Below are 24,869 nucleotides of genomic sequence, written 5' to 3' on the forward strand. Positions count from 1 at the left end.
CTTTCTCTGGCAGTGTACCACCCTCTGCGTGAAAAAGTTGCCTCTTAGGTTTCTTTTATATCTTTCCCCTCTCACCTTAAACCTATGCCCTCTAGTTCTGGACTCCCTGACCCCAGGGAAAAGACTTTGCCTATTTATCCTATCCATGCCCCTCATAATTTTGTAAACCTCTATAAGGTCACTCCTCAGCCTCCGACGCTCCAGGGAAAACAGCTCCAGCCTGTTCAGCTTTTCCCTGTAACTCAGATCCTCCAAACCCTGGCAACATTCTTGTAAATCTCTTCTGAACCCTTTCAAGTTTCACAACATTTTTCCAATAGGAAGGAGACCAGAATTGCACGCAATATTTCAACAGTGGCCTAACCAATGTCCTGTGTAGCCGCAAGATGACCTCCCAACTCCTGTACTCAATACTCTGACCAATAAAGGAAAGCATACCAAAAGCCTCCTTCACTATCCTGTTTTTCTATGACTCCACTTTCAAGGAGCTATGAACCTGCACTCCAAGGTCTCTTTGTTCAGCAACACTCCCTAGGACCTTACCATTAAGTCTATAAGTCCTGCTAAGATTTGCTTTCCCAAAATGACCAGCTCCAGTGTTTACTTGTCGAACTGGTAGGTAATGCAGGTTGAGAAGCATGAATTCACTTCACTTGAAAAGCTCATAGTCTTTTAACAACAGTTTAGACTACAATTTGCAGTTATAGACAACTATTGATGCGATAACACTTGGATATTCTCAGTCAGAGGTGTATTGTAATCTTGCGTGTTGTAAGCACTATGGTAGTTTTCCTTAATGTTCTTCCATTCTTTCATTATCCCAATTTATATTTATGTGGATTTTATGCCTAATTGAAATATTGTCCAGTTCTGCGAATGGCTTCAGTTTCTCCTCAATGTTGCTGCATTAGGCGTTCTAACTTCATAGAATGTAGACTCAGACTTCTGCTACCTCTGCAGGTAACCAGGTTTCCTAGCATGTATTACTCCAGCTTTCTGTCCCATGCGCAATTCAACATCTGCATGTTGGATGTGCACCACCTTTCTTCTGCTTTGTTTTTGGGGAGATTTGTTCTGTATCTCTGATGAATTGGCAGTATTACTTAAACTGCTTTCCAAACATGTTCTCTGCTGATGGTGACAATCCAGTGGTGTAGCTCTGAGGTGCAATGTAGCAATACAAAAATCGTGTTCTGTCACCCTGCACTTTACATTGATTCTTTAAAGGTGGGAAGCATTTGTTCAGCATGACCATTGGATCTGGAATAATATAATAAGACTGTCAAGAAGTTTATATCCCTTTGGGCACACATGCCTCTGAAAGGTCTCCCTGTGTGTTGTGACTCATTGTCAGGCATACAAAACAGAATTAATATTGCACTCATTGTCTTTGCGATAGCTGCACTGTCCTTTAACTTTCTGCATGTTGCAAATTTGGCAAAGCAGTCAGTGACTAGGAAAAAGATCATATGATTAATTAATTGGATGCAATACTGGACCAAAGGACTGATAGAATTTTGTGTGGCTGTAGAATTTCTTTGTGATGCTATGGATGGTGATTCTGGCATGTCCCGCACACTTATTAGTCCCCATACAATATTCCATACCAGGCGTCTGTTCACTCTATGCTAAGTGGCCCTAATGTAACTGTAACAGTATATCCTGAAGAAGTGCTTCGGAGACAAACACTGGTTTCCCTTTTGAAAATGAAGCCTCCAGAAACCATCTCAGATGGGATTCTTCTGCTTAAAATTGGCATCTTGTTGATCCTTGTGAATGCTCACAATATTGAATTCTGTGCACATGGATAACCTGCTATTGCTGGTCAATTCATGTTCATCTTGTGGCTCCCATGCGGAATCACCATTGTTGCAGAACATATTCCCAGTGAGTGCAAAGTCCCACACACTTTTATTTTTGCTTCCTAGCTATTGCATTAGTATTGGCAATGGAAACTAATGTTTGCAAATCTGTTTGGTCTGGCAACAGCAGCTTCGGCTGTTGTATGATCTTTGAGCAATGTGTTGACCTTTCTCTTTCTCCAAGCGATTATCTTGGAAAGCTTTGAAGGGCATTGATGCTGACGTGAAAGTGATAGCCCTTGACATTCAAGGCCACATTCGACTGAGTGTGGTACCAAGGAACCAGCGCAAAACTGGAATCAGTGGATATCATTGAGAAACTCTCTGCTAGTTGGAGTCATACCTGGCACATAGGAAGGTGATTGTGGTTGATGGAGTTCAGTCATCTCAGCTGCAGGACATCCCTGCAGGAGTTCCTCAGGGTAGTGTCCTAGACCCAACCATCTTCCGCTGCTTCATCACTGACTTTCCCTCCATCGTTAGGTCAGATGTGAGCGTGCTCGGCGATGACTGTACAATATGGCACCGTTCGCGACTCCTCAGATACTGAAGCATTCCATGTTCGAATGCAACAAGATCTGGATAATGCCCAGATTTGGGCTGACGAGTGGCAAGCAACATTTGTACCACACAAATACCAGTCTATGACAGTATCCAATCAGAAATGACTTAACCACAGCCCCATGACATTCAATCCCATGTATTACCATCACTGAATGTCCTACTATCAACATGGTTGGGGTTACCATTGATCAGATACTTAGCTGGACTCTCCACAAACACAGTGGCTACAGGAGCAGGTCAGAGGCAAGGAATACTACAAGTATTTACCTTCTGGCTTCCCAAAGCCTGTCCAGCATCTGCAAGGAGTGTGATGGATTACTCCCACTTGCCTGGATGAGTGCAGCTCCAACAACAATGAAGATGCTTGACACCATCCAGGACAAAACAGCCTGGTGATTGGCGCCACTTCCACAAGCATTTACTCACTCCACCACCACCAACACTCAGTAGCAGCTTTGTGTGCTATCTACAAGATGCATTGCAGAAATTCATCAAAGACTCTGAGGCAGCACCTTCCAACCCCAATACTACTTACATCTAGAAAGGCAAGGACAGCAGGTATGTGAAAACTGTGCAGTTGCAACATCAAGCTGTGACGCATCTCACTACAGCGAGAGTAAAGGAAACCCACATGCTGATCCAGCTTAGAGCTTGGTACATGAAAGGTATTCAGGGCAGAACTAGTTTGGTGAAACTTGCTGTTTATGAAAATCTAGAGTTATAGCTGTGAGGAAGTGCAGTTTCCCAGAATCCAGGAGAGCACGGACCCAAGAAGGAAGGTTGACCATCAGCACTCACTCTAGTAGTCCAGAGTGGGACAGTGTTTCAACATCAGATCATCAAATGTTAACAATAGAATCCCTTGTGAAGTTTGAATGAGATATAGTGACCCACAATATCTTATTGGGGGCTGGGGAGGGGGCTTGTTGCTTAGAAATTCATGGGAGCGCTCTCAGCCACTATTCCTGTTTCAATCTGTTCGATGGGGTGTTTGTTCGTTAGCCATATTGGCCCCATGTTCAATTTTGAATGTCAAAATTTGCGCTGTCTAAACTTCTCTTTGTCAGTTATTGTTGCATGTTTGTTTGAATAAGTTTTATTTGTTATTCTTTGACTGAAGAGGCCTGACTGAATTAGTTCTAACACTAAACCAGGTACACTCTGACACCTATATAATTGTCTGTATCATCCAATCTGATTAACCATCTTTGTGAGCATTGGAAAGGAGGAACACAAAAAAGAATTTGTGTACCTCTCCAACCTCAGCCTAATATCTGCTTCTGCATCTTTTCTCATCTGTGGAATTAGCAACTCTTATTATGTGGTCTGCTTAAATCAATCATTGTCTGTTTCTCGCTGGCATTTCCATAGCACCATTTCCTTTGCTCTTCTCCTTGGCTACTGCTTGTCACTCTTCCGTTTTGTCACGCTAAACCTCAAATCTCCAAACAGGCGTCTAACGCAGGAAATTGGCCCAGACATTCCATCAGGTCTGGCGGCAGCTCCCGGAAATACGTGCACGCAGAGACCAAGGATTGCTAAGGGACTCGGGCCACAGGAGCGTGAGGGCAGGATGAGGTTTACAGGCTATGGTCATGGGCGGTGGGGCAGAAGTGAGTTTTGGTTCTCAGCTGGCACAACCATCCCCTGCCAACACCTCAATGCCACATCCCTTAGTCAGGCCCTGAGTGCCTTTGAAGAAGGGGACCTCTTCCCCGAAGCCCACAGATGATTTGCTTTTCAGGCTTCCTACTGCCTCACCCGCTACTGGTTGAAAACTTGGGTGTTATTCGGGGAAGAGAGGTTGTGAAGGCGATTGCTGACTCCCTGCCCAATTAAATATCAAACTTGCTCTGCCCAACCACCAAAACCACCTGATGCCAGAGAGCATTCAATTCATCTATCTGCCTCGCTCCAGTTATTTTCTCTGTTTTCCTGTAGCTCCTTTTCTCCTCTCTCCCATTAGGCCAGAGGCAGGACATACCTCAGGATTTGTGACAAATGCACACAGGTCTTGCCTGTTTTGTGACCCTTAGAATGCCAGCTTCACAATGCTAAGCATTCCCAATGCAGAAGGCAGTGGCTGGAGGCAATGCATCTATAGTGCATCAACAGCTCACTAATGTCTTATTTAACAGAAAGAGCATTGATCCCCACAGACCTTAACATATGGTGCATCAGTCAGTGTGATTTAATTTATCAAGGTAGTTCTAAATGGTTTCCTTCCCTGCCTCCACTTAGAGGAATCAACAGTCTACAAACTTATAAAGTAAAATGAACCTATCCATTTAATAAACAGAAAAGATTTTCCAAACCATGTCCACAGCAACAGCAGATGTGGTGAATGAGAATCCATTCACCAACCCTGTTTACCAACAATCCTCAGTTCCAAACTGGTACCAAATTAGAGTCAAGAGCGTGGTGCTGGAAAAGCACAGCCGGTCAGGCAGCATCCGAGGAGCAGGAGAATCGATGTTTCAGGCATAAACCCTTCAGGAATGGTATCAAATTGGACTGTTCCCTGCTTTAGAGAGTTGAAGTTACGTTTGCAATTGAAAATGCATATCTAAAGTTGGATCTGAGCAAATATCTCCTCTACCATGTTGAGTGGAATTCACCGCCCCAGCCCCATCCCAGAGGCGTGATCTGAGGTGTAAGTTGTGGTCCCCACTGCTTTCCTGCCTCTGCCAATTTAAGTTCAGGCAAGAAGGCTCATGGGTAGTCTTTCCACCAAAAGCTTCATCAAATGTCTACATCCTAAAGTGCACATTTAATGGCCATTTAAGGACCTCATACTTAGTTAAATATGGATTTCCCAGAATGAAAACAAATAGAATATATATTTTTTAAAAAGTAAGGGAACCTGTTTCCTGGCATCCTACTATCGACAGGTCAGGGAGCTGACACATGGAAAACCATAAAAACAGACCAGCTTTTCTGGGGGTGGAGATAGATGAAAGCTTGTTCGTGTTGGCCTGAAGTATTGTCTCAGCACAATAAGTCTCCCAGCATGCCACTCTCCCAGTCTGAGGGTCTGGGGAAGGTATGGCTGAGAGTCAGTAGGTGTTTTTGTGGGGCTGTCTTGTGGTGCAGTGGTTCTGGGAGTCCCTGGGTTTGAGTTCCACCTGCGTAGAGGCATGTATGACATCTCTGAACAAGCTGGTTAGAAGTAAAAAATTTAAGGAAGGGGTTTTGGTGGGGGGGGGGGATGCTGGAGCGAGCATGGATGACCACACCCTAACCTACCTTATGCCTCCGCAGCGACACAACCACTGCCTCCCTGCCACCCCACCTTACCTCTATAATCCTGAGCCACCACGAGTGCATTACCTCTTGGAAAGCGGGATCTCTGTCTCCAGGAGCCTACGTCCCTGACAAGCATGACACTGCAGCGACTTTCTAGAACAGAGGCGATGCGGACTTCCTCCTGGTTGTTGCTGAGGAAGTTTGGATCTTTACACTGGCGCCTACCTTGTAGTTCTACCCTGAATTCAAGGCAACAGTGCAAACAAGTGTTGTAACCTCTGAGAATGAATCTTGAACTTGTGCACTGTGACATGTATCTTGAAGTTTCTTTATCGACTAATGTGTTGTCACATTAACTGATATGATCTTGGTGTGCAAATGCCTCCTAATATTATGACACTATGGTGTTTCTATAGTCATCCCTATGCTGAGACCAATCATATCACAGATTAGAATCCCTACAGCATGGAAGATATTTGTGAAGGGGGGGGGGATCCGTCCGCCCCTTCTGCCTTCTGTTGGCATTTGTGCATCCCTTTATACGACTTGTTTCTGGCAGTACAAGTCTCAGTTTTCATCCCCCAAATCACCCTTCCTGGTTATCAGGGGCTATGCACTGTCTTGCAGTGCCACGGTCACATTAGAGCTCCCTTCACTGCTGCCCTGCCCAAGGTCAGGTAATTGGCGAGGCAGGCTGGGACACTGTCTCGTTTTATATCAGGTTAGCCCCCATCTGCTTTCAATACAGCAATAGAAGTAATTTGCTGTAAATATGATACTATGGTAATTCATATTGTGATGACGTGGACATCCTTTGGAAATAATAGCTTTCGTATCTTAACTAGCTGAGGTTTGCAGCTACTTCAGGGAGACAGATGAGGAGGGAGTAGAGGAAAAGCTTCCTGCTTCAAATTGAGCAGCAAGTTTCCAATGTCCAATTTGGAAGAACGTGAGGGAAGGAGGCCTTTCAGCCTCAGTGAGCATCCTTGTGAACAGCTGACAGTCTTCTTAATATAACACATAACTGTCTTCTAAATTATACCACGATATTTCCTCCACTGCTCTAGATTAAAGGTGCTCTGTTTGTGGGCTCACTCAATCAAGGCAAAAGGGTGGCACGGTGGCTCAGTGGTTAGCACTGCTGCCTCACAGCACCAGGGACTCTGGTTCAATTCCAGCCTCGGGCAACTGTCTGTGTGGATTTTGCACATTCTCCCCATGTCTGTGTGGGTTTCCTCTGGGTGCTCCAGTTTCCACCCAAAATCCAAAGATGTGCAAGTTAGGTGAATTGACCAAGCTAAATTGTCCACAGTATTCAGGGATGTGAAGGTTGGGTGAATTAGTCAGGGGTTAAATGTAGGGGAAAGGGTCTAGGTGCGTTACTCTTCGGAGGGTTGATGTGGACTTGTTGGGCCGAAGGGCCTGTTTCCACACTTTAGGGGATTCTATGATCAATGATCAGTCCTGACATCCAAGGTAAGTGCTAAGATTGTGCATTGTTAGAATTAGATTTATTGTCACATATACTGAAGTACAGGAATACAGTGGAAAAATTCACAATGTTGCCACACATGGTGCCATCTTAGGTACAACTCTTAGATACAAAATAGAGAAATAAAGAAAAAAAGTCACATTACCTTACAGTGATTCATGGTATAAATTAGAAAATAAGAAATAAAGTTAAAAGGATAAGCATTGCGGTCAGATAACCGGATTACAGATTAACATTACCTTGCAGTAAATCAGAGCAGGGGCATTCCACATATGGTCTGACCAGGTTCGCAAGCCGCTGACCACCCACACCAGTCCCCAGTCCACTCCGGGTCTCCAGTCTTCACTCAGTTTAAGTACTGCTTTTATGACCTACTTTTGTGGATGATTTTGACCCAGGGACTGGAATTTGTATTTTCATAGAGCTTTCGAGAAGGAAGATGGGGGAGGGTGCGGGGGAGTGTAGGGCGGTAATGGGCATGAGGTCGGAATAGTAATTAGCCATCCGGGCTCATCCTCTGGGTGCATCCTTTTGTGAAGGCTGGAATTGAAGGACAGTCTCAGTAACAGTGACCGGGAAACTGTCATAAAAGTCCATTTGATTCACAGATATCCTTTAGGAAGGAAATCTACCATCCTTAACCTGGTCTGGCCTACACGTGACTCCTGACCCACAGCAATGTGGTTGACTCTTAACTGACCTCTGAAATGGCCCAGCAAGTCATTCAGTTCAAGGGCATTCTGGGGATGGGCAATAATTGCTGGTCTGGTCTGTGATGCCTATATCCCATTTAAAAGAATAAACTTTTAGGAAAGGAAGCATTTTCATTCTCTGGTTTTTTTAATCGTTGAATTGTGTGGGAAAACAGTTGGTCTGGGGGCCATGGCTGGAATGTTACCCTATGTTATCTTAAAATAAAACTCCAAATAATTACAAAGAACTGCCGTATACAGTCAGCATAAACCAATGCTGATTTAATGACACTTAGCAACTACATTTTACTCACTGTTTCCCCCCTGAAGATGCTTCAGAAAAAGTATCTTAAAAAGCTGGCAAAGCTGCAGCTGACTTTATTCTCTGATAAATTAACTGAACTGAATTCACCGTTAATAACCAAGCTTTATTTGCCCAGCTTTTGTGTCCAGAAATGATGATTCTGCGAGGTGCTGATTGCGTCTGGGCGTTTGTCCTGTATCGTGTTGTACTTTCACACATTCTGAATGCTTAACTGGGCAGTGAGTCAGAATACTGTGTTCAGATTAAATAAGAGAAGCTAAGCTTGTGGAATTGGGACACTCAATACCGTGGATTTCTCTTTTGTCCTTTTGTTTGGATGTACGAAGCAATCAGTTTCTTTTTCAGCAAGAAGTGTAGAAAGGTGCTAGAATTCTATTAATAAGGCTATATGTTTGGCACAAAAGCCTGTACATCACTGTTTGAATCCCAATTTCTGAAACTGTGGTATTTAATTCAGCTGGACCTTTTTGTTGCTGCCTTATACATGTCTTTATAACTGTGAAGTATTGTTTATGAAGTTTTAAATACTTGCCCTCAACAACCCCTCCCAAAGGCGATGCCAGTGTCACTGAAAAGGATTAAGATTTAATGAAAAGTTGCTTCGTGCAGCTAAATGAGTGGTTAGATTTGCAAACGGAACATCTGTGGAGCTGCATCGGAAGCCTGTAATCATCCACGGCTTTGGGGGAAAGAGAAATAATTTGGTTTGCAGAGTGGAGCAGAGGTACTTGGAATTGGGAAAAGTGGAACCAAAGCTCAGAATAGCCCAGGCCGAGAGCAGAGACTAATTAGGCCTCTGGTGAAGTTTGCATTGGTTTGCTTTAATGAAGTTATATTTTCGTAGGACAGCAGGGAGACCATTCATAAAATATATTTGACAATAATCAAATCATCAATATCTAAAGTTATCATGAAATGTGAAAAGAAGATAGTACGTTCCAGCTAATAAGTCAGGTGGTAATAATGGAGATAAACGTATAACGTGTTTTGTATGGAACTCCTCAGGCTGAATTCTAAACTCAAATGGGAAAATCGTGGCCTGCGACCATCCTCATTAAATTTTCATTTGTTGATATTGCCATTAGCAATTTTTAGTTTTAAATCATAAGCACAATGTCAGTTCCACTGAATAATAACCGCTTTATCCATTCTTGATTGGCAGTAAAGCTCCTGTAACTCAAATTTTGGCTAACAGTAATATTCAGAGTTATCACACCTTCAGATCTACTGATTAATATGCCAGAAATTGAAAGCAGCAACATGTTGAGTACATACGCTTTCTCAACACGAACACATTCGGATGAAAAGTCTTCGACTTTATATAAGTGTAGAAAAGTGGTCAGGTTTTCAAATTTGTATGAGAAAGGTAATATTTCTGGTCTTGTTTTTGCAAATCAGATGGTGGCACAATATGTGCTTCCTAATTGTTAAAGAGCCATATTCAGACTGAGGTCTGTTGTACAGTCTGCCTTCTTAATGCCAAACAGCCTACCAGCCAGTGAAACTTAGCATCATGCACACTTAAAATAATGAGCAGAGTGCTAAACCCCAACTATATAGACTGCATCTCAACTGTTTTGGAAAATTTGATCAGTAAGGCAGACAGAGTTACGGAAGCATAAAAATTTTGCCGAATGCCTGGTAACAATGATAGGGATATGATTTTGAAAATGCGTTGTCAAGCTGAAAAGAAAAGAAATCTCCTATTACAATGACTTTATGAGGTGCAATTTAATCCGAACAACACCTTTTGCCTGCTTTTTCAAACAAACTGGAAAACTTTCATTGCCAATGGTGTCCCTTTAATATTTTCTCAGTATCGTCTAGTAGGGAGCTGCATTGACACTTGATGACACTTGATCAATAGCCCAGCACAATCTCCCTGTTCTCAGGAACAATCTTCCTGAATCTATACATTAAAATCCTAATGCCTTTTGGCATACTTTACCATTGAGGCTTCCAATATCGGAGCACTGTTAGAGGGTTCAACTTCGTTGGCCTCTGGTAAGATCAGAATTAATAAAAGAAAGCCTGACTTGTAACAAAGCAGAAACAAAGCTTCCAAGCACTACTGTCTGGTAAGTATTAAAGGACAGAAATAGAGAGATAAAATGATCCCGCTCCTCCCTTTTGATGATAATTTTGACATGTTTTGCCTCCCTGTCTTTCAGCTCCATGACGACAGTCCTAGCATTCTCCTGGCTACTCCCAAGATGTTGCTGCCTTCCGCAAGCCAGCTGCCGTCAGGCACCCCACTCTCAGTTCACCACCAGATCCAGCTCCTTCAACAGCACCTACAACAGCAACAGCAGCAGACCCAGGTGGCTGTGGCCCAGGTAAGAAAAAGCCAGTAGGCTAGGCCTTGCGGTCGCTGTGTACAGAACTCAAACCAGTTCAACTTGAGCTGTAACAATTCCAATGTTGCTTTCAATAGAAGACTTCCATTGGGCATAGGGAGAGAGGAGAATCATGGCAGCTTACATAAAGAAAGGCAGCAGTTTGATTGACCCAAGTGTCCTCCTTTCGCAATTTGTTTAATTTATACAACAGCTCTTGAGAAGTTTTTTACTGATTAAATTTGTGTTGTTGCACTCCAGCATTTCATAAAGGCGCAGCCTGTTTATGATGGCATCACGATTGGATTACTTCATATTTCCCAGTGTATGTCTAAATGGGTCCACTAGAATGGCACAAAAGCTGAAACAGTTGCATAATTAACACCACAGTACTTTAATGTAGTGGGTTTTTTTTAAACCAGGACTTGAAACATTAACGAATGGAGACCAAGTTGACTATAATTCATAAATAATTTTCTTTCCCTTCTTAAATTTATGCTCCATGTGAACATCTTTATATTGGATCATGGTTTCACATCTCCCTATGTGTAATCTCCTACAGTTTTAGAGCCATTCGAGATCTATGTTCCTTAAATTCTCACTTCTCTTCAACTTGCTTCTTATCTCCAGTCTGGACCTTTACTCATTGGGGGCAGCCACGTTTTTGGAGTTCTCTGTTGGCTTTCTCACCACCTGCCTAAGTCCAGATTTCCACAGAGTTACACCAACTCCGGAAGGATTCCAAAACAGTGGACTACAGGATCTCCAATTCATTCCCAGTGCTGTCAGTCTTCACCGAGATGGGATAAGGGCACTGATAGTTGTTGAGAGTGTTTTGCTGGAAAAGCACAGCAGGTCAGGCAGCATCCGAGGAGCAGGACTGATAGCAAGCCTGCACTCTGGACTTTAGGCCTGATTGGCTTCATTGTGGGATGGGATAGACATCTCCTGGACAACTGCAACTATCCAAGAGTTGAGCCCACATCTGGAATACTTATAATATGTGGCCCATCAGAGGAGTCCTGATTCATCGTCTTGATGTTGGAACTATTTGAACAGTAAATTCAAAAGACAGTAATCATTCTCCTTACGTGCTCCCTCTTCCCTCTCTGTTCCAACTCAGTGCCGAGTCATACCCCAATGCCCTCCAATAGCCTCATTCCAACTTGGACCATTCTCCCAATGGCCCCTCATTCTCCAAGTCAACCCTTCCCTGCCCAATCAGTCAGTATGCACCATGCGGATGGGGTCTTGTGCTACTGTCCATGCCTCTGAGCCAGAAACTTTGGGTTCAGGTCTCACCTGCTTATGTTATACCATCTCTAAGTAGTATATTATGTAGTTAATGTAATCAGTGAGCCAAAAGGTATCTGCTAAGAAAAAAAACACCCTACTCAAAAATCTCGTCTAGGAAAAATAAGCTGCGATCCCCTCACCTGATAAATGTGTCAATCAGACAGATCACTCAAGTATCAATAACAGAGGTGTCACACTTCTTAATCTTAGACAAATAATGATTAGGAAACAGTTTCTTCTCTTTACTCTATAAAAAAACCTCAGGATTTTCAATAGTTCTATTAAATCTCCCCTTATCCTCTCTGATCCAAGGAGAACAATTTTAGCTTCTCCACTCTCTCCATGTTATTGACCCCCCACCATCCTGGCATCATCCTGGTGAACCTGCATTGAACCTTTTTCAGCGCCTTGACACCCTCCTTCCAGTGTAGTGCTCAGGACTGTAGTCCTCCAGCTGAGGCTGAACCAGAGAGTCCCATGGCACTGTTTTAAATGTTTTATTTATTTTCTAATCAACCTGTTCAGAGAAGTTATTACACACCCTTTGGGACTGGTGGGACTTGCGTCTGTGCTTCCTATTCCAGAAGTAGGGATACCACTACTACGTGAAAGGAGCCTTGTGGTCCTGTTTTTTTTTTAAAAAAAGGAGGGAAGCTGTTTCTGCTGTCCTGGTCAATATTTTGATTGATCAGACATGAACAGTAAAAACTGATTACCCGGTCAATATCCCACGGATGTCTAAATAAACTCTGCCTGTCTCCTGTATTGCAATAGCGACTACACTTTCAACCACTCCAGTGCTTCTGAGTGTTTCTGAATGATATGAGATTGTGAAGGATGCTACATTAAATGCTCCTTCTTAAATGTTCTTTGATTTCTCAGACATTGTAGATTTCTTCAGCATCTAACTCCATGAATGCCAGTATGTGCTCATAAATGGAATGAAAATGTTCACCCCCTCAGTCAGTTCAGTTCACTGTCATGGTGCAGCTTCCCCCCAGCTTTGCTTATCTTCACTTGATTTCCTTGTTATTTTTACATCGTTTCGCAGGCCTTAGTGTCTATCCTAATGAGCAGTTCATGGACTGGTTCCATGCATTGCCTCATTGATCAGCTTGCTGAAGCTTGCCTGCCTAGAGCCCTCTGGTATCCATCAATCAACAGCTGCAGTCCTTTCTGATGGTGACAGAATTTCAGCTGTCTTCAGCACAGTGGAGTCTGACCATAGTTTCCAGGGGCCTGATCTTTCTGATGGTTTCCTGGCCTCGCACTGAGGACATGTCCGTCTTAAGTTGATGAATCAGGATATTAACCCTTGCTTATCCATGGAGAAATTAACCGAGCATTGCTAAAATTACCTTTTTGTATTTGCAAACCTTGCTTAGTTCAACCATGTCGAACCCTTTTAGCAATCTGGGATTCACTGCCCTAAAGTGGTTTAGTTGGAGCTACATAAATTTATAAGTCGGGATGTCAAGAGAAAGGAAAGGTGGGTAAGTGGAATTGAGATACAGACCAACCACAAATGCAGAGCTTGCTGGACAGAGTGGTCCACTCCTGCTTCTATGTCCCTATAAAACATGAGGATGAAATCATAATGATTGCCCAAGGAAGCCTTGCTTCAATCAGTTATGAATGTTCTTTTTTTTCCCCCTGGTGTGATTCAAAGGTTACGCTTGCAAACTTTATAAGGGGGAGGCAATGGTCTTGTGGCACTATGACTAGACTATTAATCCAGAGACCCAGGCAATGTTCTGGGGACCTAGGTTCGAATCTCGCTATGTGAAATAGTAAAATCTGAATTCAATAACAAGTCTGGAATTAGGAGTCTAATGGTGATCATGAAACCATTCTCGGAAAATCCATCCGGTTCACTAATGTCATTTAGGGAAGGAAACTGGGCAATTAGGGGTGGGCAATAAATGCTACCCTGACCAGGACATGAATGAATTAAAAATAAAGTAAGGCTATAGTTATATCATAAATCATAGATTTCACTGACACTCTGTGACTGCTGTAAATGACTCCTGAACAATGAGGAATTGAGGAACTGGGGAGAAAAGAAGGTGGCCGATCTCCAATTCCTTGCAACCAGTGTGGCAGCACAATGGCTCAGTAGTTAGCATGGCTGCCTCACAGCGCCAGGGACCCAGGTAAGATTCCACCTTCGGGTGACTGTCTGGGTGGACAATCTCCCCGTGTCTGCATGGGTTTGCTGCGGTTTCCTCCCACAGCCCAAAGCTGAGCAGATGAGGTGGATAGGCCACGGGAAATGCAGGGTTACAGGGACAGGTTAGGGGTGGATGGGTGGGTCAGGACAGGATGCTCTTTGGAAGGTCTGCCTGGACCCAATGGACTGAGTGGCCTCCTTCCACATGTTGGGATTCTATGATTCTCTAGAAACTGAGACTGTTGCCATCCCTATGTATACAGAATTTATTTGTTCAAAATGCTACAAAATCTTAATTTGAAACCTGTGCTAAAAAATTAAATATAGATTAGGGGAGCATCACATGTTTAGGATGAATTGCTGATACCTTGTTCAGTTGGAAGGAATCTGCTTCATGTTCGAGACCATATTGGGCTAACATCCACAACTTTCAACCAAACTTGAAAAAGGGATAGAACCAAATGAAAGGCAGACAGGTCTTAGTTTAATTTTGGGTGTTTGTGAAGGATGAAATATTTGAGCGGTTTTCTTTGGCATTATTTGTTAAAATGATGAAAGGTTTCTTTTGGCTTGTCTTCTCAATATTAGGAATGCTGCCAAAATGGTTATGGAATGACAAAGGAAATGCCGTCAGTGTTTCCCTGCTGTGGAGCTGCTGTTTGTTTCTCTAGCCTTGCAGTGATATATTCTGACAAGAAGCTCATTATGGCTTTATGTACACGCAAATGTTTTCTTAGTGAAGTTTTATGCTTTCATCTGACCTCTGATGCATAAGTTAGGTTAAAGACAACAAGTGTCATTGACATAGAAAAATACTGCAAAAGAAACACTGAATTTGCAATGATTGATTTACACATGTTGCATGTTTTGTATTGTGCACTGTTTATCTAAATATGTCTCTCTTGCTGCTCCTAAATATGCTTATTCTTCCTGGGTGTGATCCTATACCATCCCAAACGTAACATTCACACAGTGTGGAAAATGATCCATGATACCAACTTTTGGTATTTTATATGAAGAACTGCATCCTCTATATAAGTGATGTGATCAATTCTTCCTTGTGTGACTGTGAAAGGACAGTTTGTAAAAACCACTTGGTTATCACTATGCACTGAAACAGGACTGGGAAATAGATAGCAGTCAAAAATATTCCTTTCCCTAGTGGCTACTAAAAGGTCAAAATTCCATAAGTTTAGGTTAAAGCAGTCCTCATTGTCGCAATTAATAAGCTGTGTGTGATTTCAAGTGATAGACATCGTTCTGAGTTTGACACACGTAATTCTTGAGCCATTGCACGGAGTCTTGGAAACACCCCATCCACATCCTGCTAACCAAAATATAAACTCTTCATTCCTATTCTTTCTCTCCTACCAAGTACCCATGTAACGAAGTCATTTTAAAATCCAGTTTCTCTCATTGAGCTAATAATTTCTTGTGGAAAGTTGTATTGAATCTATTGATACTTCCCTATTCACCATGTTAGAGATCACAAATACAACAACCTTGATCAGACAGGCATGACTTTCCCTTCACCAAATCATGGTGACACCATTTGATCAACTGAAATCCATCCAAGGGCTCAGTCGCTCTATCATTGAAAACCAATAGATATCAGTCCAGGAGATCATCTTCTCTTAAGTCCCATTTTCTTCTCAAATGCTGTTTTTGCTTATACTATGCCAAATCCATTTAAGTTTCACTTCTGAATAATGTATAACTTTCTTGATAATTCATGTGCTTTTCTCTTCCTCACTTGTGAAAATAGATGCTTCATGTTCATTTAAGAATTCTGACAGTTTCTTATTGTCTACTGTAGTTTCACCAGAATCCAGCTGTAATGGGACAAATTTCCCTTTAGTATCCTCTTTCTCTTAATATAAAAATAAATTTTTTGCTGTGGAGTTTTTTTGGTGAATTGAGTTCTGTTCTTAGGCTCAGAGATTTGTGGCATAAAACCTGTTAACAATTTGACAGTGATTGAGACTCCACCTATAAATATCACGGTATGGTCAGCTAGAATATAAAGTCATAGAGCTGTACAACCCAGAAACAGACTGGCTTGGACAAGTTGGACCAATCAGATACACTAAATTAACCATTTGTCAGCATTTGGCTCATATCCCCCTTCCTTTTCATATACCTATCCAGATGCCTTTTAAATGCTGCAATTGTACCAGTCTCCACCACTTCCTCTGGCAGCTCATTCCATACATGCACCATTCTCTGCGAGAAAAAGTTGTCCCTTAGGTCTCTTTTAAATCTTTCCCCTATCTCCTCAAACCTATGCCCTAATTTTGGACTTTCCCACTGTGGGAAAATGACCTGGTCTATTTACTCTATGCATGCCCCTTATGACCATATAAACCTTCAGCCTCTGATGCTCCAGGGAAAACAGCCCCAGCCTATTCAACCTCTCCCTATAGCTCAAATCCTCCAACCCTGGCAACATGCTTGTAAATCTTTTTTGATCTCTTTCAAGTTTCACAACATCTTTCCTATAGGAGGGAGACCAGAATTGCACGCAATATTCCAAAAGTGGCCAAACCAATGTCCTGTACACATCGCAACTCCTCTGCTCAACACTCTGACCATTTAAGGAAAGCATATTAAACACCTTCTTCACTATCCTATCTATCTGCGACTCCATTTTCAAGTATCTATGAACCTTCACTCCAAGGTCTCTTTTTGTTCAACAACACTTCCCAGTACTTTACCATTAAGTGTATAAGTCCAGCTCTGACTTGCCGTTCCAAAATAGAACACCTCACATTTATCTAAATTAAACTCCAACTGCCACTCCTCAACCCGTTAACCCATCTGATTAAGATCCTGTTGTACTCTGAGGTAGCCTTCACTGTTCACTACACCTCCAATTTTCATGTCATCTGCAAACTTACTGTTCATTCCACCTTTATTCACAACCAAATCATTTGTATAAATGACATGAAGTAGTGGACCCAGCACCAACTCTTGCGGTGCATCGCTGGTCACAGGCCTCCAATCCAAAGAAAAACCCTCCATGATCATTCCCTTTCTCCTAGCTTCAAACCAATTTTGTATCCACATGGCTAGTTCTCCCTGGATTCCATGTGATCTAACCTTACTAACCAGTCTACCATGAGGAACCTTGTCGAAGTCTAGCTGAAGTCCAATGTTCATCGCTCTGCCCTCCTCAATCTTCTTTGTCACTTCTTCAGAAAACTCAGTCAAGTTCGTGATACACAATCAGTTCTTGCTTTTGCAAATACATGTAACTCCTGTTCAGAATCCCCTCCAACAGCTAACCCACCATTGATGTCAGGCTCACCAGTCTACAGTTCCCTGGCCTTTTCTTACCACCTTCCTTAAATAATAATGTGGAGCTGCTGGTATTGGTCTGGGGTGGACAAATTTCAAAATCACACAACAGATTATAGTCCAACAGGTTTATTTGGAAGTCGAGAATGTAGTGCTGGAAAAGCACAGCAGGCCAGGCAACTTCCTGATGAAGGACTCTTGCCTGAAACATCGATTCTCCTGCTCCTCAGATGCTACCTGACCTGCTGTGCTTATCCAGCACCACACTCTCGACTCTGATCTTCAGCATCTGCAATCCTCGTTTTCTCCAGGTTTGTTTGGAAGCACGCTCCAAAAGCTAATGCTTCCAAATAAGCCTGTTGGATTGTAACCTGGTGTTGTATGATTTTTAACTTTCTTAAATACTGACACTACATTGGGGAGTGTAAGGGTTGGATTGAGGCAGATTGTGCCGATGGAGTAGAAACTGGAAATATCTTGATAAATTGGGCTCTGCTACTCAACTCATATATTTTGGTGAACTTTAAACAGGTGTCAATTTCTGGTATAACCAACTTAACAGAGCTTGAGGCTCACATTAGATGTTCCCCAAAACTGCCATCCCTCACTTTAATTAGGCCACAAAAATTGTATATATTTTTAATTTAAAGTATGCTTGGCACTGTGCCATTTAGGAAGGTAAAGTGAGTTTTGAAAGCCAGTTTTTATTGTAAGATTATTCAGTGTGAATGCTTTTCAAGTAAAATGTAGAAATAGGATCCCTAGCTCGATCAATCCTCAATTTAATAAGAACAAGAAAAGGCGTGTTCTTGATAATCTCGCCATTGAAGTGGTGACCGTTAAAGTTGCAGTGTGGCACGGTCTTTTCATTCACTGCAGCTTCCTACATTTTGTTTCTAGCTTGTGGTTTTGACTGAATTGGTGAACAATGCTCTCAGAAACTATAATTGAAATAGCTGGAGAAACACAGCAAGTCTGGCAGCATCTGTGGAGAGAAAGTAGAGTTAACCTTTCGGGTCCAGTAACACTGCTTCAGAGCAGTTCTAAAGAAGGGCCTCTGGACTTGATGTTCACTCTGCTTTCTCTCCACAAATGCTGCCAAACCCACTGAATTTCTCCAGCAATTGGGTATTTTTTTTGTTTCAGATCTTTAGCATCCGTAGTTCTTTAGTTTTATTCGAGCGGAAACTTTGTTATGGCCATTGCTGTCACTGGCAATGGAGATTTCAGGCTCTTGTTGCTGCTTTTTCCAGAAGTAGAGACTTGATTCTTGACAATTGCAAAACTGTTGATTAAATTAAACCGTTGGCATACCTAACACACTGTACCTGAGGAACAGACTGAATGCCTTGTGTTTGAGTGTTTGTGATGATGTCGAAAGTGAAATTAATTTTGGTTACTTAGATCATCATCATCATCTAAAAACTAAGAATCTGTGTTGATGCCAATGTGCTGCATATTGAGGACTGGATGGGCAAAAGATGAGATGGACTAGTATGCATTTCCAAGATGGTTTGGGTGTTTCTGTCGACTGGAATTGTAAAACCACATCTGCAAGTAAATGCTAACAGGCACAATTTTTCCTGTCACAGTATTTATCAACCCTCCATGTAACATCCAGTCTGAGCCCCAAAAGAAAAGCAACGTTAGCATGACACAGGATGCATTCTTATTGTCAGTATACCGTATTGCAATTAATATTCAGCAAATGGGCAGAAAATCTGATGAGCTCATAGACAATGCTGTCTTAGAAGCCTAGGTTGAAAATTGATGGGATAATTGACCCCTTCCCCTGTTCAAAATTTTTGCCAATTTATCATTTCACTTATAGTCCTATTCAATGGGTGACACTGTGACTTAGTGGTTAGCACTGCAGCTTCATAGCGCCAGAGACCCAGGTTCGATTCCACCCTCAGGCAACTCTGTGTGGAATTTGCACATTCTTCCCCCATCTGCGTGAGTTTCCTGCAGGTGCTCCAGTTTCCTCCCACAATCCAAAGATGTCCAGGTTAGATGTTAAATTGCCCATAGTGTCCAGTAATGTGCAGGCTAGCTGGATTAGCCATAAAAAATGCAGAATGAAGGCAATAGGAAGAGGGTCGGTGTGGACTTGGTGGGCCAAATGGCCTGCTTTCACAATATGGGGATTCTGCAATTCTTTGATGATTGGAATTGGAACTTGTATCTTCTGACTGATTGAAGAGCAGTTTGCATGACAAATATAAAATAAATTTACCACAGTGTGAGTCAGTTATGTTTGTGGCCATATTAGGGTCATAGAGGCCTAAAGCACAGCAAAAGGCCCTTTGGCCCATCGCTCTGTGCCAGTCACATACTACCACCTAACTATTCAAATCCTTTTTACCAGCACATGGCCTTGGCATCACAAGTGAACAAGGGTTTCTGCTTCTAACACCTTCACAGGCAGTGAGTGCCAGATTCCCACCACCTTTTGGTTGAAAAAGAATTTCCTCACATCTCCTCTAAACCTCTTGCCTCTTACCTTAAAATTTTGGTCCTTCCACCACTGGGAAAAGTTTTTTCCTAGCTACCCTGTCCATGCCCCTCATAAATGTATACATTTCAACCATGTCCCTCTCCAGTCTCCAAGGAAAACAAGCCCATTATATCCAATTTCTGTTCATACCTAAAGCTCTCCAGATCAATTAACATCTTGGTAAATCTCTGCACTGCAGTCACATCCCTCCTATCATATGGATTATGGCAATGATGCTGAAATGGAGAATTTTTATTAACCTTGGGACCTCTGGGCTTATGGATTTAATTTGACGGCTTTCCCCAAAATCTGCCAAAGGAAACAAGATGTAAAATGCCTGCTGCCACTGCAAGAGTGAGCCTATTTGCTGTATTCCATATGTTATTAGTCCTCAAATCGAAAACTGGGGAAGTTGTGAACATGGTTGTGTATGAGGATCTCTATTCAATGCCTGTGAGTTGGGCCAAGTGTAAGATTCTAAACTGATGGGGAGAAAGATCACACAGGCAGCTCCGTTACCTGATACATTATAGGACACAAGATAATAACACTCACACCACTCCCCCATTCCTCATTATGTAACAGCTTGTGTAAATTCTGTATGAAAATACTGTGAGCCTGTCAGACTCAATAGGTGCTAATATTCTTGGTGTTGGTAGAAAACTGTGGATATATTAAAAGGATTAGTTATTAATTGACTGAACAAGTAGTTAATTATCATGTTTTCAGTAGAATAATTGTGGTATTTGATTAGTGAACCAACCAGCAGCAAAAGTCTACTGTTTAAGGCAAATATATTAACATTGGCAGTTTAAATTAATGAGCTATGGTGAAAGGTTAACAGAACATAATCAGCTCTTAGATAAGAATACAAAACCAAGTTCATGAGCTACCATATATGGGGAAGTGTTTAACTCGTTTCCTTCCCTATTGTGTCCCCCGACATCCCTAAGCACTTTGAAATGTAGTCTTTTTGAAGAAAATTCTGTAGTGTAGGAAATGTAGCAGTCGGTTTATACATGCTCTCACTGACACAAATATCAGGTAGTTTACACTGAAAATTATTTTGGTTGCGTGATAATTGTCTTGAGGAAGACTCCCCTGCTTTTCCACAAAGATCCCACAGCACTGTTTCAATGTATCCATGAAATGGATCAGGATGTAAGGATACAGCAAGTCGTGGAGCTTAAACCATCCTATCACTTCACTGTCACCTGGTCAATAATATCTAAACTCCCTGCCTCATATCATTTGTGGGAGCATTGACACTGCCAAGACCATTCAGGGTTTGAACAAGAAGGGTCAGTATTGTGTTCTCAGGATAAGTAGGAAGGACAATTTAAAGAGGCACTCCAATCAGTGCCAACATCCCGAGAACAAACATGGGGATGTAATGTTTCTGCCCCACAGTAGGCAGTTAACAGCAGGACTGCAGGAGGAACACATTCAAGCAGCTGATAAAGGAGGAATAGTGAGAAATATTGGATAGTTAAAAACAAATCGGGAAATAATGAATGGTGGGCAAGTGGGTGCCTGGACTTGAAAACTGAATGAAGTCATTCAAACTATTAGAAACCACGGACTAAGACTGTTTAAGAACCAACTACATTGGTAACGCGTTGTTTATACTGGATAGAATGTCACAGATGCAGTGACAATTTTCTTTGAAGCATTTTAAAGGAAGGACAGGCCCCTGTCATAGCCCTTTTTTTGGTGGGGGAGGGGCAGGGGGTGTTGGTGCCACATCAAGAAGCCTTTTATCTTCCTGGGGGGGGTAAAATAACACATGCAGAGGCCATATGGTCAGATGTATTGAAGTTCGAATGTCACATGATTGTGCCAGCAGGAAGCCTGCAAACAGTAAAAAAATCCTCATTATGAAGTAAGTTTAATCACAGACTCAGTTATAATAACTATAACATCTCAGGTGAGTGAAGTTCTAGGTTTAATTCAAAGGAGGCTGTTATTAGAAGAATCATAGAATCCCTACAGTGTGGAAGCAAGCCATTCAGCCCATCGAGCCAACACTGACGCTTCAAAGAGCATCTCACCCAGACCCACCACACCCCCCATCCCGTGCATCCCATGGCAAATTCACCTACCCTGCACATCTTTGGACCATGGGAGGAAAGTAGAGCACTCAGTGGAAATCCACGCAGATACGGGGAGAAGGTGCAAACTCCACTCAGCCAGTCGCCAGAGGCTGGAATTGAACCCGGGTTGCTGGTGCTGTTTGGCAGCAGTGCTAGCCACTAAGCCACAGTGCCACCCTTATTAACAGTGAAAGATTGCAAACCGTGTGTGTGTGTTTTTTTACTTGGAAGATTCTTTCATCTGAACTGTACAATTTAACTCTGTCCTTTTTTGTGCGGGGACAGGTACATTTACTGAAGGATCAGTTGGCGGCCGAGGCAGCAGCAAGGATTGAGGCTCAGGTTCGAGTCCATCAGCTGCTGCTCCAGAATAAGGACCTACTCAAACACATCTCACTGCTCGTGAAGCAAGTGCAAGAACTGGAGCTCAAACTTGCTGGCCACAGTTCAAGTAAGAGAATATTGGTAACTCTGTGGCCAGACCACAATAAATATTTGACGCTGGCAGCCGGTCTGGCTGATTGACATGAGAAAATGATTAGGTCTCGAAATGCAGCTCTTTGAGAGTTTGTGTTGCCAAGTATTTGTGCAAGTTCTGTTTATATTGCAGATACCAACTTAATAAATGATCTTTTGAACCCTCCATGGCTTTGCAATGTTTACCGCAACATATGCACATCAAATGCATCGCACATTTGCATTTTTGTGTGAATCTATGGTGACATAAACATTTCTGAGCTGAGAGAAATATTTCTGCTCTGAAAAAGCTGGGTTTTCGTTACTTTGCAGCATTGCTGTCACCATTCTCATAGGGTGCTGAGAAAAATACATTTGGGCCTTTGTAAGGGAATATATTTATTATAATGGAATTTTAATACTTATACATTTGACAACTTAATAGCATCTTGATCTGCTGGGCTGAGGAGTGGCAAATGGAGTGGTATTTAGATATATGTGAGGTGCTGCATTTTGGAAAGGCAAAACGGGGCAGGACATATACACTTAATGGTAGATTCCTGGGGAGTGCTGCTGAACAGAGACCTTGGAGTGCAGGTTCATAGCTCCTTGAAACTGTAGTCACAGGTAGATAGGATGGTGAAGAAGGTGTTTGGTATGCTTTCCTTTATTGGTTAGAGCATTGAGTATAGGAGTTGGGAGGTCATGTTACAGCTGTACAGGATGTTGGTTAGGCCACTTTTGGAATACCGCCTGCAATTCTGGTCTCCCTGCCATGGGAAAGATGTTGTGAAACTAGAAAAGGTTCAGAAAAGATTTACAAGGATGTTGCAACAGATTTGGAGGTTTGAGCTATAGGGAGAGGTTGAATAGGCTGGGGTTGTTTTCCCTTGAACATCAGAGGTTGAGGGGTAACCTTACAGAGGTTTATAAAATCACGAGGCACATTGATAGTGTGAACAACTAAGGCCTTTTTCCCCAGAGTAGGAGAGTCCAGGACTGGAGGACATAGGTTTAGGGTGAGAAGGGAAAGATTTAAAAGGGATCTAATGGGCAACATTTTCATGCAGAGGGTGGTGTGTGTATAGAATGAGCTGCCAGAGAAAGTGGTGGAGACTGGTACAATTACAACATTAAAAGGCATCTGGATGGATACATGAATATCTCTATCCATATATAGTGATGTACAGCATGGAAACAGACCCTTCAGTCCAACTCATCTATGCCAACCAGGTATCCCAACCTAATCTAGTCCCACCTGTCAGCACCTGGTCCATATCCCTCCAAACTCTTCCTATTCATATACCCATCCAGATGCCTTTTAAACATTGCAATTGTACCAGCCTCCACCACTTCCTCTGGCAGCTCATTCTATACATGTACCATGCTCTGCGTGAAAAAGTTGCCCCTTAAGTCCCTTTTATATCTTTCCCTCTCACCCTAAACGTATGCCCTCTATTTCTGGACTCTCCCAACCCAGCGAAAAGACCTGATCTATTTACCCTATACATGCACCTCATGATTTTATAACCCTCTATGAGGTCACCCCTCAGCCTTCAACGCTCCAGGGAAAACAGCCCCAGCCTGTTTAGCCTCTCCCCATAGCTCAAATCCTCCAACCCTGGCAGCATTCTTATAAATCTTTTCTGAACCCTTTCAAGTTTCACAACATCCTTCTGATATTCCAAATGTGGCCTAACCAACGTCCTGTACAGCTGCAACATGACCTCCCAACTCCTGTACTCAATACTCTGACCAATAAAGGAAAACATACTAAACACCTTCTTCACTATCCTATCTACCTGCGATTCTACTTTCAAGGAGCTATGAACCTGCATTCCAAGGTCTCTTTGTTCAGCAACACTCACCAGGACCTTACCATTAAGTCTAAGTCCTGCTAAGATTTGCTTTCTCAAAATGCAGTACCTCGCATTTATCTAAATTAAACTCCTTCTGCCACTCCTCAGCCTATTGGCCCACCTGATCAAGATCCTGTTGTAATCTGAGGTAACTTTCTTCGCTCTCCACTACACCTCCAATTTTGGTGTCATCTGCAAACTTACTTTTGCCTCCTGTGTTCATATCCAAGTCATTTATATAAATGATGAAAAGTAACACCAATGAATGCAAACAAACGATGGGTAGATTCTGTCTTGTTAGAGAGGTCATGTGCGTTGTTGTGTTGTGAATGTTACTTGTCAGCCCAAGCCTGGATGTTGTCCAGGTCTTGCTGCTTTTGAACATAGATTGCTTCAGGATCTGAAAAGTTGCGAATGGTGCTGAACTCTACAGTGATCAGTAAACCTCGCACCTTCCGATGGAGGGAAGGTCATTGATGAAGCAGCTGAGGATGGTTGGGCCTAGGACATCGCGTGTAACATGTGGTAACAGAATCTTATGACTTCTGTCAGGGTATCTGATGCCAACTGGTTGTACGGAAGTTAGCAGTACGCTTGGGTTTAAAACAAAATATTCTAAACCAGGGGAAATGGCAAAGAAATGGAAGTTAATCATTCTTTCAGGAAAAAAAACGGAAATATTAG

General features: G+C 42.5%; 1 protein-coding gene across 5 annotated transcripts in view; it reads left to right on the forward strand.

The window, feature by feature from the left end:
* nos1apa (nitric oxide synthase 1 (neuronal) adaptor protein a) overlaps positions 1 to 24,869 on the forward strand; it is a 368,693-nt gene that overhangs the window by 312,351 nt on the left and 31,473 nt on the right. For all 5 annotated transcript variants that reach the window (XM_060830171.1, XM_060830172.1, XM_060830167.1 and 2 more), the window contains 2 exons: positions 10,353 to 10,517; positions 22,156 to 22,321. In XM_060830171.1, coding sequence (XP_060686154.1) covers positions 10,353 to 10,517; positions 22,156 to 22,321 — 331 coding nt within the window. The remainder of the gene's footprint in view (positions 1 to 10,352; positions 10,518 to 22,155; positions 22,322 to 24,869) is intronic.

Source organism: Hemiscyllium ocellatum, chromosome 9 (assembly GCF_020745735.1).
Source record: "Hemiscyllium ocellatum isolate sHemOce1 chromosome 9, sHemOce1.pat.X.cur, whole genome shotgun sequence".
Lineage (NCBI taxonomy): Eukaryota > Metazoa > Chordata > Chondrichthyes > Orectolobiformes > Hemiscylliidae > Hemiscyllium > Hemiscyllium ocellatum.